The 14,362-nt window shown below is 54.2% G+C and overlaps 1 protein-coding gene across 1 annotated transcript in view; it reads left to right on the top strand.

The window, feature by feature from the left end:
* HASPIN (histone H3 associated protein kinase) overlaps positions 1 to 14,362 on the top strand; it is a gene marked incomplete at its 5' end in the record, with an annotated part of 89,823 nt that overhangs the window by 8,954 nt on the left and 66,507 nt on the right. Inside the window, 7 exons of the mRNA XM_075261806.1 lie at positions 953 to 1,038; positions 3,124 to 3,186; positions 5,252 to 5,343; positions 6,124 to 6,203; positions 6,314 to 6,402; positions 6,494 to 6,636; positions 6,717 to 6,819. Coding sequence (XP_075117907.1) covers positions 953 to 1,038; positions 3,124 to 3,186; positions 5,252 to 5,343; positions 6,124 to 6,203; positions 6,314 to 6,402; positions 6,494 to 6,636; positions 6,717 to 6,819 — 656 coding nt within the window. The remainder of the gene's footprint in view (positions 1 to 952; positions 1,039 to 3,123; positions 3,187 to 5,251; positions 5,344 to 6,123; positions 6,204 to 6,313; positions 6,403 to 6,493; positions 6,637 to 6,716; positions 6,820 to 14,362) is intronic.

Below are 14,362 nucleotides of genomic sequence, written 5' to 3'. Positions count from 1 at the left end.
GTATATGAGGAGTGTCCCGAATAGATCTCACAGTCCGAGGTGTGGGACAGGGGAAGGGTTCTAGGACTAACCGGTATATGAGGAGTGTCCCGAATAGATCTCACAGTCCGAGGTGTGGGACAGGGGAAGGGTTCTAGGACTAACCGGTATATGAGGAGTGTCCCGAATAGATCTCACAGTCCGAGGTGTGGGACAGGGGAAGGGTTCTAGGACTAACCAGTATATGAGGAGTGTCCCGAATAGATCTCACAGTCCGAGGTGTGGGACAGGGGAAGGGTTCTATATGAGGTATACAAAACTCAAGACTCCCAAAATTCTGTGAATTCAATCATTTCACAACATGGGAGGATGGTGTTTAGAACAATTACAGTCCGGACCCCCCTTACCAGGATCTCCGCCATGTCAAGTCCATGGTAGCTGTGATCCTGACGACGGTTCTATAGCGCCACTCGTCTTTACATACAGGTACATTCCCATTACAGAGGCAGAACCTGGGACTGTCATGTCCTTTGTGAGTCCTCTATGGCTATGACGGGGTTTATTGAGACCTTTCTCTTCTGGATTAGGTTGCGCACACTGGATATATAGAATGCTATAGTGGACTTTCTATGACGTGCTTGTCCTTGGCTGCCAGTGGGTGGGTTTCAGTCTAGTGGTCGCCCTGTTTTGACGCCCCATATGACTAGTTTTTATTGGGGTGATGTTATATCTTTACGGCGTGTGACGGCCTGGAGAGGCTTACAAGGAATGCAGCCATGCCCCATAGACTTCCTTCTGACTCTTCAGGATCCAGAAGGTTTTGTTACCCATTAATAACCACATGGTTATCTTGTCCAAGTATAACGGACTGCCTTATGCCCAAACCCTGATGGACTTCTGCTGGTGTTGCCACGATTGCTTAAGTGGCTATTTGTCCTCTCACCAGGACTCTCCTCTCACTGTCTTCTCCCAGGTCATCCCCATAGAAGGTTCCCTGAAGATTAATGGGGAGCATCAGAAGAGTTTTGCAGAAATTCTCCCAGAAATCATCATCTCCAAGTGAGTATAACCACCAGCTCCTAAACCTGCACTCGGCTCTGGCATCTGCTTGTGGGGCATTTCCCCAGTATGGGGGCTCTCTGCTTGTACCAAGGGGTGCCCATATCTACAAGTCTCAGGTCACTGGGAGGATGGTGACTGCTTGGCCTTTATCCCCCCCCCCCATAAGATATGCTATCCTGATCTAATATGTGGCCTACTAGAGGATCCTGAGCGGCCTCCTGGCTAACACTTCTCCAACCCCGAACTACATAAAGAACTGCTCCATTCACACAGGATCTCTCCATGGGTTACAGCAAGGCAAAAGGATGGAGACTAATCCCTGACGGAGCAGAAATCCCGAGGGACCAGGATGGTCGATCAGCCAGTTATTACATGTTTACTTACAGTCCTATGAAAAAGTTTGGGCACCCCTATTAATCTTAATCATTTTTAGTTCTAAATATTTTGGTGTTTGCAGCAGCCATTTCAGTTTGATATATCTAATAACTGATGGACACAGTAATATTTCAGGATTGAAATGAGGTTTATTGTACTAACAGAAAATGCGCAATATGCATTACACCAAAATTTGACCGGTGCAAAAGTATGGGCACCTCAACAGAAAAGTGACATTAATATTTAGTAGATCCTCCTTTTGCAAAGATAACAGCCTCTAGTCGCTTCCTGTAGCTTTTAATCAGTTCCTGGATCCTGGATGAAGGGATTTTGGACCATTTCTTTCTACAAAACAATTCAAGTTCAGTTAAGTTTGATGGTCGCCGAACATGGACAGCCCGCTCTCAAATGATCTGAAAACAAAGATTGTTCAACATAGTTGTTCAGGGGAAGGATACAAAACGTTGTCTCAGAGATTTAACCTGTCAGTTTCCACTGTGAGGAACATAGTAAGGAAATGGAAGAGCACAGGGACAGTTCTTGTTAAGCCCAGAAGTGGCAGGCCAAGAAAAATATCAGAAAGGCAGAGAAGAAGAATGGTGAGAACAGTCAAGGACAATCCACAGACACCTCCAAAGAGCTGCAGCATCATCTTGCTGCAGATGGTGTCACTGTGCATCGGTCAACTATACAGCGCACTTTGCACAAATAGAAGCTGTATGGGAGAGTGATGAGAAAGAAGCCGTTTCTGCACGTACGCCCCAAATAGAGTTGCCTGAGGTATGAAAAAGCACATTTGGAGAAGCCAACTTCATTTTGGAAACAAAGATTGAGTTGTTTGGTTATAAAAAAAAGGCGTTATGCATGGCGTCCAAAAAGAAACAGCATTCCAAGAAAAACACATGCTACCCACTGTAAGATTTGGTGGAGGTTCCATCATGCTTTGGGGCTGTGTGGCCAATGCCGGCATCGGGAATCTTGTTAAAGTTGAGAGTCGCATGGATTCCACTCAGTATCAGCAGATTCTTGAGAATAATGTTCAAGAATCAGTGACGAAGTTGAAGTTACGCCGGGGATGGATATTTCAGCAAGACAATGATCCAAAACACCGCTCCAAATCCTCAGGCATTCATGCAGAGGAACAATGACAATGTTCTGGAATGGCCATCCCAGTCCCCAGACCTGAATATCATTGAACATCTGTGGGATGATTTGAAGCGGGCTGTCCATGCTCGGCGACCATCTAACTTAACTGAACTTGAATTGTTTGTCCAAAATACCTTTATCCAGGATCCAGGAACTGATTAAAAGCTACAGGAAGCGACTAGAGGCTGTTATCTTTGCAAAAGGAGGATCTACTAAATACTAATGTCACTTTTCTGTTGAGGTGCCCATACTTTTGCACCGGTCAAATTTTGGTTTAATGCATATTGCGCATTTTCTGTTAGTGCAATAAACCTCATTTCAATCCTGAAATATTACTGTGTCCATCAGTTATTAGATATATCAAACTGAAATGGCTGTTGCAAACACCAAAATATTTAGAACTAAAAATGATTAAGATTAACAGGGGTGCCCAAACTTTTTCATAGGACTGTATAGGACTGATAGAGAAGGTTGCAGACGTTTCTGTCACTCTGCGGATCCCCCTTTCTGCCATTAAGATACAGACATGGGAGTCCTCATCAGTCTTTCTTCTTATTTCAGGGAACTCAGCCTATTGAGTGAAGGAGTAGAGAACCGGACCAGTGGCTTCATCCAGCTGCATTCGTGAGTTCTTCCCTCCCGTCTTCTCCGCCTCCTGCTTTCTCTCCTCCTTACTCTCTTGTTCTGTGGTTATGGATGGTGTGGTGAGTTACTGGTGGGTGACATTGTACTGGTACAGACTGGTCTGTAGGATAGTAGCTATGCTGGGTCCTGGGGGGCTTCATCCAGCTGCATTCGTGAGGCCTTCCCTACCCCCCCCCCCCGTCTTCTCCGCCTTCTGCTTTCTCTCCTCCTTACTCTCTTGTTCTGTGGTTATGGATGGTGTGGTGAGTTACTGGTTGGTGACATTGTACTGGTACGGACTGGTCTGTAGGATAGTAGCTATGCTGGGTCCTGGGGGGCTTCATCCAGCTGCATTCGTGAGTTCTTCCCTCCCGTCTTCTCCGCCTCCTGCTTTCTCTCCTCCTTACTCTCTTGTTCTGTGGTTATGGATGGTGTGGTGAGTTACTGGTGGGTGACATTGTACTGGTACGGACTGGTCTGTAGGATAGTAGCTATGCTGGGTCCTGGGGGGCTTCATCCAGCTGCATTCGTGAGGCCTCCCCCCCGTCTTCTCCGCCTCCTGCTTTCTCTCCTCCTTACTCTCTTGTTCTGTGGTTATGAATGGTGTGGTGAGTTACTGGTGGGTGACATTGTACTGGTACGGACTGGTCTGTAGGATAGTAGCTATGCTGGGTCCTGGGGGGCTTCATCCAGCTGCATTCGTGAGGCCTCCCCCCCCCGTCTTCTCCGCCTCCTGCTTTCTCTCCTCCTTACTCTCTTGTTCTGTGGTTATGGATGGTGTGGTGAGTTACTGGTGGGTGACATTGTACTGGTACAGACTGGTCTGTAGGATAGTAGCTATGCTGGGTCCTGGGGGGCTTCATCCAGCTGCATTCGTGAGGCCTCCCCCCCCCCGTCTTCTCCGCCTCCTGCTTTCTCTCCTCCTTACTCTCTTGTTCTGTGGTTATGGATGGTGTGGTGAGTTACTGGTGGGTGACATTGTACTGGTACGGACTGGTCTGTAGGATAGTAGCTATGCTGGGTCCTGGGGGGCTTCATCCAGCTGCATTCGTGAGGCCTCCCCCCCGTCTTCTCCGCCTCCTGCTTTCTCTCCTCCTTACTCTCTTGTTCTGTGGTTATGAATGGTGTGGTGAGTTACTGGTGGGTGACATTGTACTGGTACGGACTGGTCTGTAGGATAGTAGCTATGTTGGGTCCTGGGGGGCTTCATCCAGCTGCATTCGTGAGGCCTTCCCTCCCATCTTCTCCGCCTCCTGCTTTCTCTCCTCCTTACTCTCTTGTTCTGTGGTTATGGATGGTGTGGTGAGTTACTGGTGGGTGACATTGTACTGGTACGGACTGGTCTGTAGGATAGTAGCTATGCTGGGTCCTGGGGGGCTTCATCCAGCTGCATTCGTGAGGCCTTCCCTCCCATCTTCTCCGCCTCCTGCTTTCTCTCCTCCTTACTCTCTTGTTCTGTGGTTATGGATGGTGTGGTGAGTTACTGGTGGGTGACATTGTACTGGTACGGACTGGTCTGTAGGATAGTAGCTATGTTGGGTCCTGGGGGCTTCACCTGTTCCTGGTGACTGCTGCATTCACCCCTCTAGTATATGCTGGCACACATGGTGATAGTTGGGGGGGCATGTTGGTGGTCTCTCCTGCTGTTTTCTGTTTCTGGTTTCGCCATGGACTCACATTATGGAGGTGTGAATGCAACCTGACTCCTAAGATCCCACCCTTTTGGAGTTTGGCAATGGCAGCCATTTTACCCTGGCATTAACCCTTTCTGTCCTCTTCACGAGAGCCTCCATGGTATCTGAGTTTTCCATACTAATGTGATGTCTTCAGCTTGCAGTAGATTGCACCCCGAGCCTCTGATTTTTCTTATGTCCTCTTGATTTTACCTGTAAGTGAATGAGTAAAGGGGTGGAGCTTCAGTGAGCGCTTTGACCAATCACATTCAGTGTATATGAGTCACTTGACCAGCCAGCTAAGTGGGGTGGAAGTTCCTAATGAATAATGGCAATCATTGGGGTTAGGCTGTGACTGGCCAGCGGGTTAACCCTTTCCCTCCCTCTTGTAGGGCTCACTGTGTGCAGGGCTCATATCCCTCCGAATTGCTTTCTGCATGGGACACATTTTCTGAAGAGAAGGGGACAGAGAATGAGCGGCCTGGTAAGAGCAATGCCTTCTGTATAACAGCAACGTGACCCCTGGGGCCCCTCCATCATCTCCTGTAGATTATTAAAGGGGTTGACCCATCTCAAGGATCCTGTCTATACTGGTAGTTATGTAAATTGAAGACTTTTCTTATATAAATATATTGCTTGAGAAATGCTGCTTTGTTTGCCTGCTGTGTGACCTTATGTTTACACAGCGTTTCCATAGCGCCAGACCTGTGAGATAGGACAAGTGATGTCACTCCCTGCTCTGCTGGCAGGACAATCAGTCTCTTATCTCTCTATGTGAACACACAGATAACACTGAGCCTGTTCCCTACAAGTGTCTGCATATTATCTGATCTGCATAAGTATTGGGAGAAATCCAGGAAGTGAGAAGAGATTGCAGGCAGCGTCTGAGATGGGAAGACCCCTTTAATCTGCTTGCATGGAGTTCTTTATGGTTTATATGATTTATCCCTCATCTTTGCTCTATTGTCCTGATCCTTCACAGCTCATCTGGTCGTTTTCTGTACTGTATTTACCAGCAGTGGATTCAGATACGGCTCCGTGATGGGGGAGGGGTCCTGGATTATAGAAAAGTGTAGAATACTTCAGTAGAAGAGCCCTGTAGTCACACGTGAGGGTCTAGAAGGATAGACTGTGGAGTGACCTACTCCAGATCCTGAGGCTGTGGCCTACGACTGCTAGCCTACCCTGATGGCCTCCATCGTGCCGGGGATTGACTCTCCTCCGCATTGCCTTTTGTCTTGAGCGCCTTGTTCTTTGCCTGCAGATCTTTTTGGGCCTGAGCAGCTCTTCATGATCCTGGAGTTTGAGTTTGGTGGAGAAGACTTGGAGCAGGCGAGTTGTAAGGTGAGCGCTGACGGCGTGGAGCTAGTGTCTGTGCCGCTGCTCTGCTTCTTATCAGGATCCTGGTGGGTTTTCTTGCTCGGTTTTGGTTGCATCTTTTTGTCCATTCACAGCTGCCGTCTGTGGCCACCTCCCGTAGCATCTTACACCAAGTGACGGCAGCCCTGGCTGTAGCTGAAGAGGAGCTGAGATTTGAGCACAGGTATTTGCTCTCTGTTATCAGCCGTCCTTGTCCGGACCGCCGTTCTCCGCATCCTCCACTCTCTACATCTAACCATCTTTTTTCTTTTAAGGGATTTGCATTGGGGCAATCTCTTGATTGAGAAATCGTCGTCTTGCACTTTGGCAGTGAATTTACAAGGCGAGATGTTGGAGATTCCCAGCGCCGGGATACAAGTGAAAATCATTGACTACACTCTGTCTCGTCTGGATAAAGGTGCGTGATCCGCAATGTCTGGAGGTGGGGAAAGGCCGAATACTTGCTTACACCTGATGTCTCTTTGCTGTGCCTTTCAGATGGACTTACAGTGTTCTGTGACCTCTCCACCGATGAGGAACTTTTCCTGGGAGAGGGAGATCTGCAGTTTGAGGTTTATAGAAAGATGAGACAAGAGAATCAGTAAGTGACTGAAGAGAATGGTTCATCCGTGCCTGGTTGGTATGAGATGGGAGTTCAGTCACCTGCAATCTCTTAGGCCCTCAGTCTGTTCTTTCTAGTGGCTGGATGTCTCAGGTTCTCTTCTAACTAGATCTGTGGGAGGCTGTGGATGGTGCGTATCTAGACTGTACCCGGGGGAGGCTGTGGATGGTGCGTATCTAGACTGTACCCGGGGGACGCTGTGGATGGTGCGTATCTAGACTGGAGCTGGGGGAGGCTGTGGATGGTGCGTATCTAGACTGGAGCTGGGGGAGGCTGTGGATGGTGCGTATCTAGACTGGAGCTGGGGAAGGCTGTGGATGGTGCGTATCTAGACTGGAGCTGGGGGAGGCTGTGGATGGTGCGTATCTAGACTGTACCCGGGGGACGCTGTGGATGGTGCGTATCTAGACTGTACCCGGGGGAGGCTGTGGATGGTGCGTATCTAGACTGTACCCGGGGGAGGCTGTGGATGGTGCGTATCTAGACTGTACCCGGGGGAGGCTGTGGATGGTGCGTATCTAGACTGGAGTCGGGGGAGGCTGTGGATGGTGCGTATCTAGACTGTACCCGGGGGAGGCTGTGGATGGTGCGTATCTAGACTGGAGTCGGGGGAGGCTGTGGATGGTGCGTATCTAGACTGGAGCCGGGGAAGGCTGTGGATGGTGCATATCTAGACTGTACCCGGGGGAGGCTGTGGATGGTGCGTATCTAGACTGGAGCCGAGAGAGGCTGTGGATTTTGCGTATCTAGACTGGAGCCGAGAGAGGCTGTGGATGGTGCGTATCTAGACTGGAGCCGGGGAAGGCTGTGGATGGTGCATATCTAGACTGTACCCGGGGGAGGCTGTGGATGGTGCGTATCTAGACTGGAGCCGAGAGAGGCTGTGGATTTTGCGTATCTAGACTGGAGCCGAGAGAGGCTGTGGATGGTGCGTATCTAGACTGTACCCGGGGGAGGCTGTGGATGGTACGTATCTAGACTGGAGCCGGGGAAGGCTGTGGATTTTGCGTATCTAGACTGGAGCCGGCGGAGGCTGTGGATGGTGCGTATCTAGACTGGAGCTGGGGAAGGCTGTGGATAGTGCGTATCTAGACTGTACCCGGGGGAGGCTGTGGATGGTGCGTATCTAGACTGTACCCGGGGGAGGCTGTGGATGGTGCGTATCTAGACTGGAGCCGGGGGAGGCTGTGGATGGTGCGTATCTAGACTGTACCCGGGGGAGGCTGTGGATGGTGCGTATCTAGACTGTACCCGGGGGAGGCTGTGGATGGTGCGTATCTAGACTGTACCCGGGGGAGGCTGTGGATGGTGCGTATCTAGACTGGAGCCGGGGGAGGCTGTGGATGGTGCGTATCTAGACTGGAGCCGAGAGAGGCTGTGGATGTTGCGTATCTAGACTGGAGCCGAGAGAGGCTGTGGATGGTGCGTATCTAGACTGGAGCCGGCGGAGGCTGTGGATGGTGCGTATCTAGACTGGAGCCGAGAGAGGCTGTGGATTTTGCGTATCTAGACTGGAGCCGAGAGAGGCTGTGGATGGTGCGTATCTAGACTGTACCCGGGGGAGGCTGTGGATGGTACGTATCTAGACTGGAGCCGGGGAAGGCTGTGGATTTTGCGTATCTAGACTGGAGCCGGCGGAGGCTGTGGATGGTGCGTATCTAGACTGTACCCGGGGGAGGCTGTGGATGGTGCGTATCTAGACTGTACCCGGGGGAGGCTGTGGATGGTGCGTATCTAGACTGTACCCGGGGGAGGCTGTGGATGGTGCGTATCTAGACTGGAGCCGGGGGAGGCTGTGGATGGTGCGTATCTAGACTGTACCCGGGGGAGGCTGTGGATGGTGCGTATCTAGACTGGAGTCGGGGGAGGCTGTGGATGGTGCGTATCTAGACTGGAGTCGGGGGAGGCTGTGGATGGTGCGTATCTAGACTGGAGCCGGCGGAGGCTGTGGATGGTGCGTATCTAGACTGTACCCGGGGGACGCTGTGGATGGTGCGTATCTAGACTGTACCCGGGGGACGCTGTGGATGGTGCGTATCTAGACTGTACCCGGGGGAGGCTGTGGATGGTGCGTATCTAGACTGTACCCGGGGGAGGCTGTGGATGGTGCGTATCTAGACTGGAGCCGGGGGAGGCTGTGGATGGTGCGTATCTAGACTGTACCCGGGGGAGGCTGTGGATGGTGCGTATCTAGACTGGAGTCGGGGGAGGCTGTGGATGGTGCGTATCTAGACTGGAGTCGGGGGAGGCTGTGGATGGTGCGTATCTAGACTGGAGCCGGCGGAGGCTGTGGATGGTGCATATCTAGACTGGAGTCGGGGGAGGCTGTGGATGGTGCGTATCTAGACTGGAGTCGGGGGAGGCTGTGGATGGTGCGTATCTAGACTGGAGCTGGGGAAGGCTGTGGATGGTGCGTATCTAGACTGTACCCGGGGGACGCTGTGGATGGTGCGTATCTAGACTGTACCCGGGGGAGGCTGTGGATGGTGCGTATCTAGACTGGAGCTGGGGGACGCTGTGGGCGGTGCGTATCTAGACTGTACCCGGGGGAGGCTGTGGATGGTGCGTATCTAGACTGGAGCTGGGGGACGCTGTGGGCGGTGCGTATCTAGACTGTACCCGGGGGAGGCTGTGGATGGTGCGTATCTAGACTGTACCCGGGGGACGCTGTGGATGGTGCGTATCTAGACTGGAGCTGGGGGAGGCTGTGGATGGTGCGTATCTAGACTGGAGCTGGGGGACGCTGTGGGCGGTGCGTATCTAGACTGTCCCCGGGGGAGGCTGTGGATGGTGCGTATCTAGACTGTACCCGGGGGAGGCTGTGGATGGTGCGTATCTAGACTGTACCCGGGGGAGGCTGTGGATGGTGCGTATCTAGACTGGAGCTGGGGGACGCTGTGGATGGTGCGTATCTAGACTGGAGCTGGGGGACGCTGTGGATGGTGCGTATCTAGACTGGAGCTGGGGGACGCTGTGGGCGGTGCGTATCTAGACTGTACCCGGGGGACGCTGTGGATGGTGCGTATCTAGACTGTACCCGGGGGACGCTGTGGATGGTGCGTATCTAGACTGGAGCTGGGGGAGGCTGTGGATGGTGCGTATCTAGACTGGAGCTGGGGGACGCTGTGGATGGTGCGTATCTAGACTGGAGCTGGGGGACGCTGTGGATGTTGCGTATCTAGACTGGAGTTGGGGGAGGCTGTGGATGGTGCGCATCTAGACTGTACCCGGGGGAGGCTGTGGATGGTGCGTATCTAGACTGTACCCGGGGGACGCTGTGGATGGTGCGTATCTAGACTGGAGCCGGGGAAGGCTGTGGATGGTGCATATCTAGACTGGAGTTGGGGGAGGCTGTGGATGGTGCGTTCCTAGACTGTACCCGGGGGAGGCTGTGGATGGTGCGTATCTAGACTGGAGTTGGGGGAGGCTGTGGATGGTGCGTATCTAGACTGGAGCTGGGGGAGGCTGTGTATGGTGCGTATCTAGACTGGAGTTGGGGGAGGCTGTGGATGGTGCGTATCTAGACTGGAGTTGGGGGAGGCTGTGGATGGTGCGTTCCTAGACTGTACCCGGGGGAGGCTGTGGATGGTGCGTATTTAGACTGTACCCGGGGGAGGTTGTGGATGGTGCGTATCTAGACTGGAGTTGGGGGAGGCTGTGGATGGTGCGTATCTAGACTGTAGCCGAGAGAGGCTGTGGATGGTGCGTATCTAGACTGGAGCCGAGAGAGGCTGTGGATGGTGCGTATCTAGACTGTACCCGGGGGAGGCTGTGGATGGTGCGTATCTAGACTGTACCCGGGGGACGCTGTGGATGGTGCGTATCTAGACTGTACCCGGGGGAGGCTGTGGATGGTGCGTATCTAGACTGGAGTTGGGGGAGGCTGTGGATGGTGCGTATCTAGACTGTAGCCGAGAGAGGCTGTGGATGGTGCGTATCTAGACTGGAGCCGAGAGAGGCTGTGGATGGTGCGTATCTAGACTGTACCCGGGGGAGGCTGTGGATGGTGCGTATCTAGACTGGAGCCAGGGGACGCTGTGGATGGTGCGTATCTAGACTGTACCCGGGGGACGCTGTGGATGGTGCGTATCTAGACTGTACCCGGGGGAGGCTGTGGATGGTGCGTATCTAGACTGTACCCGGGGGAGGCTGTGGATGGTGCGTATCTAGACTGTACCCGGGGGAGGCTGTGGATGGTGCGTATCTAGACTGTACCCGGGGGAGGCTGTGGATGGTGCGTATCTAGACTGTACCCGGGGGAGGCTGTGGATGGTGCATATCTAGACTGGAGTCGGGGGAGGCTGTGGATGGTGCGTATCTAGACTGGAGCCGAGAGAGGCTGTGGATGTTGCGTATCTAGACTGTACCCGGGGGAGGCTGTGGATGGTGCGTATCTAGACTGGAGTTGGGGGAGGCTGTGGATGGTGCATATCTAGACTGTACCCGGCGGAGGCTGTGGATGGTGCGTATCTAGACTGGAGCCGAGAGAGGCTGTGGATGGTGCGTATCTAGACTGCAGCCGAGAGAGGCTGTGGATGGTCCGTATCTAGACTGGAGCCGAGAGAGGCTGTGGATGGTGCGTATCTAGACTGGAGTTGGGGAGGCTGTGGATGGTGCATATCTAGACTGTACCCGGGGGAGGCTGTGGATGGTGCGTATCTAGACTGGAGCTGGGGGAGGCTGTGGATGGTGCATATCTAGACTGTACCCGGCGGAGGCTGTGGATGGTGCGTATCTAGACTGAAGTTGGGGGAGGCTGTGGATGGTGCATATTTAGACTGTACCCGGCGGAGGCTGTGGATGGTGCGTATCTAGACTGGAGCCGAGAGAGGCTGTGGATGGTGCGTATCTAGACTGCACTCGGGGGAGGCTGTGGATGGTGCGTATCTAGACTGTACCCGGGGGAGGCTGTGGATGGTGCGTATCTAGACTGTACCCGGGGGAGGCTGTGGATGGTGCGTATCTAGACTGGAGCTGGGGGACGCTGTGGATGGTGCGTATCTAGACTGGAGCTGGGGGACGCTGTGGGCGGTGCGTATCTAGACTGTCCCCGGGGGAGGCTGTGGATGGTGCGTATCTAGACTGTACCCGGGGGACACTGTGGATGGTGCGTATCTAGACTGGAGCTGGGGGAGGCTGTGGATGGTGCGTATCTAGACTGGAGCTGGGGGACGCTGTGGGCGGTGCGTATCTAGACTGTCCCCGGGGGAGGCTGTGGATGGTCCGTGTCTAGACTGTACCCGGGGGAGGCTGTGGATGGTGCGTATCTAGACTGTACCCGGGGGAGGCTGTGGATGGTGCGTATCTAGACTGGAGCTGGGGGACGCTGTGGATGGTGCGTATCTAGACTGGAGCTGGGGGACGCTGTGGATGGTGCGTATCTAGACTGTACCCGGGGGAGGCTGTGGATGGTGCGTATCTAGACTGGAGCCGAGAGAGGCTGTGGATGGTGCGTATCTAGACTGTACCCGGGGGAGGCTGTGGATGGTGCGTATCTAGACTGGAGCTGGGGGACGCTGTGGATGGTGCGTATCTAGACTGTACCCGAGAGAGGCTGTGGATGGTCCGTATCTAGACTGGAGCCGAGAGAGGCTGTGGATGGTGCGTATCTAGACTGTACCCGGGGGAGGCTGTGGATGGTGCGTATCTAGACTGTACCCGGGGGAGGCTGTGGATGGTGCGTATCTAGACTGTACCCGGGGGAGGCTGTGGATGGTGCGTATCTAGACTGTACCCGGGGGAGGCTGTGGATGGTGCGTATCTAGACTGGAGCCGGGGGAGGCTGTGGATGGTGCGTATCTAGACTGTACCCGGGGGAGGCTGTGGATGGTGCGTATCTAGACTGGAGCCGAGAGAGGCTGTGGATGGTGCGTATCTAGACTGTACCCGGGGGAGGCTGTGGATGGTGCGTATCTAGACTGGAGTCGGGGGAGGCTGTGGATGGTGCGTATCTAGACTGGAGTCGGGGGAGGCTGTGGATGGTGCGTATCTAGACTGGAGTCGGGGGAGGCTGTGGATGGTGCGTATCTAGACTGTACCCGGGGGAGGCTGTGGATGGTGCGTATCTAGACTGGAGTCGGGGGAGGCTGTGGATGGTGCGTATCTAGACTGGAGTCGGGGGAGGCTGTGGATGGTGCGTATCTAGACTGGAGTCGGGGGAGGCTGTGGATGGTGCGTATCTAGACTGGAGCTGGGGAAGGCTGTGGATGGTGCGTATCTAGACTGTACCCGGGGGAGGCTGTGGATGGTGCGTATCTAGACTGTACCCGGGGGAGGCTGTGGATGGTGCGTATCTAGACTGGAGCTGGGGGACGCTGTGGATGGTGCGTATCTAGACTGGAGCTGGGGGACGCTGTGGGCGGTGCGTATCTAGACTGTCCCCGGGGGAGGCTGTGGATGGTCCGTATCTAGACTGTACCCGGGGGAGGCTGTGGATGGTGCGTATCTAGACTGTACCCGGGGGAGGCTGTGGATGGTGCGTATCTAGACTGTACCCGGGGGACGCTGTGGATGGTGCGTATCTAGACTGGAGCCGGCGGAGGCTGTGGATGGTGCGTATCTAGACTGGATCTGGGGGATGCTGTGGATGGTGCGTATCTAGACTGGAGCTGGGGGACGCTGTGGGCGGTGCGTATCTAGACTGTACCCGGGGGACGCTGTGGATGGTGCGTATCTAGACTGTACCCGGGGGACGCTGTGGATGGTGCGTATCTAGACTGGAGCTGGGGGACGCTGTGGATGGTGCGTATCTAGACTGTACCCGGGGGAGGCTGTGGATGGTGCGTATCTAGACTGGAGCTGGGGGAGGCTGTGGATGGTGCGTTCCTAGACTGTACCCGGGGGAGGCTGTGGATGGTGCGTATCTAGACTGGAGTTGGGGGAGGCTGTGGATGGTGCGTATCTAGACTGGAGCTGGGGGAGGCTGTGGATGGTGCGTATCTAGACTGGAGCTGGGGGAGGCTGTGGATGGTGCGTTCCTAGACTGTACCCGGGGGAGGCTGTGGATGGTGCGTATCTAGACTGGAGTTGGGGGAGGCTGTGGATGGTGCGTATCTAGACTGGAGCTGGGGGACGCTGTGGATGGTGCGTATCTAGACTGGAGCTGGGGGACGCTGTGGATGTTGCGTATCTAGACTGGAGTTGGGGGAGGCTGTGGATGGTGCGCATCTAGACTGTACCCGGGGGAGGCTGTGGATGGTGCGTATCTAGACTGTACCCGGGGGACGCTGTGGATGGTGCGTATCTAGACTGGAGCCGGGGAAGGCTGTGGATGGTGCATATCTAGACTGGAGTTGGGGGAGGCTGTGGATGGTGCGTTCCTAGACTGTACCCGGGGGAGGCTGTGGATGGTGCGTATCTAGACTGGAGTTGGGGGAGGCTGTGGATGGTGCGTATCTAGACTGGAGCTGGGGGAGGCTGTGTATGGTGCGTATCTAGACTGGAGTTGGGGGAGGCTGTGGATGGTGCGTATCTAGACTGGAGTTGGGGGAGGCTGTGGATGGTGCGTTCCTAGACTGTACCC

The sequence above is a fragment of the Leptodactylus fuscus genome, unplaced genomic scaffold, assembly GCF_031893055.1.
Source record: "Leptodactylus fuscus isolate aLepFus1 unplaced genomic scaffold, aLepFus1.hap2 HAP2_SCAFFOLD_411, whole genome shotgun sequence".
NCBI classification, from domain to species: Eukaryota; Metazoa; Chordata; class Amphibia; order Anura; family Leptodactylidae; genus Leptodactylus; species Leptodactylus fuscus.
The sequence above is the reverse complement of the archived record's forward strand: the minus strand, read 5'-3'. Positions and strand labels throughout refer to the sequence as shown.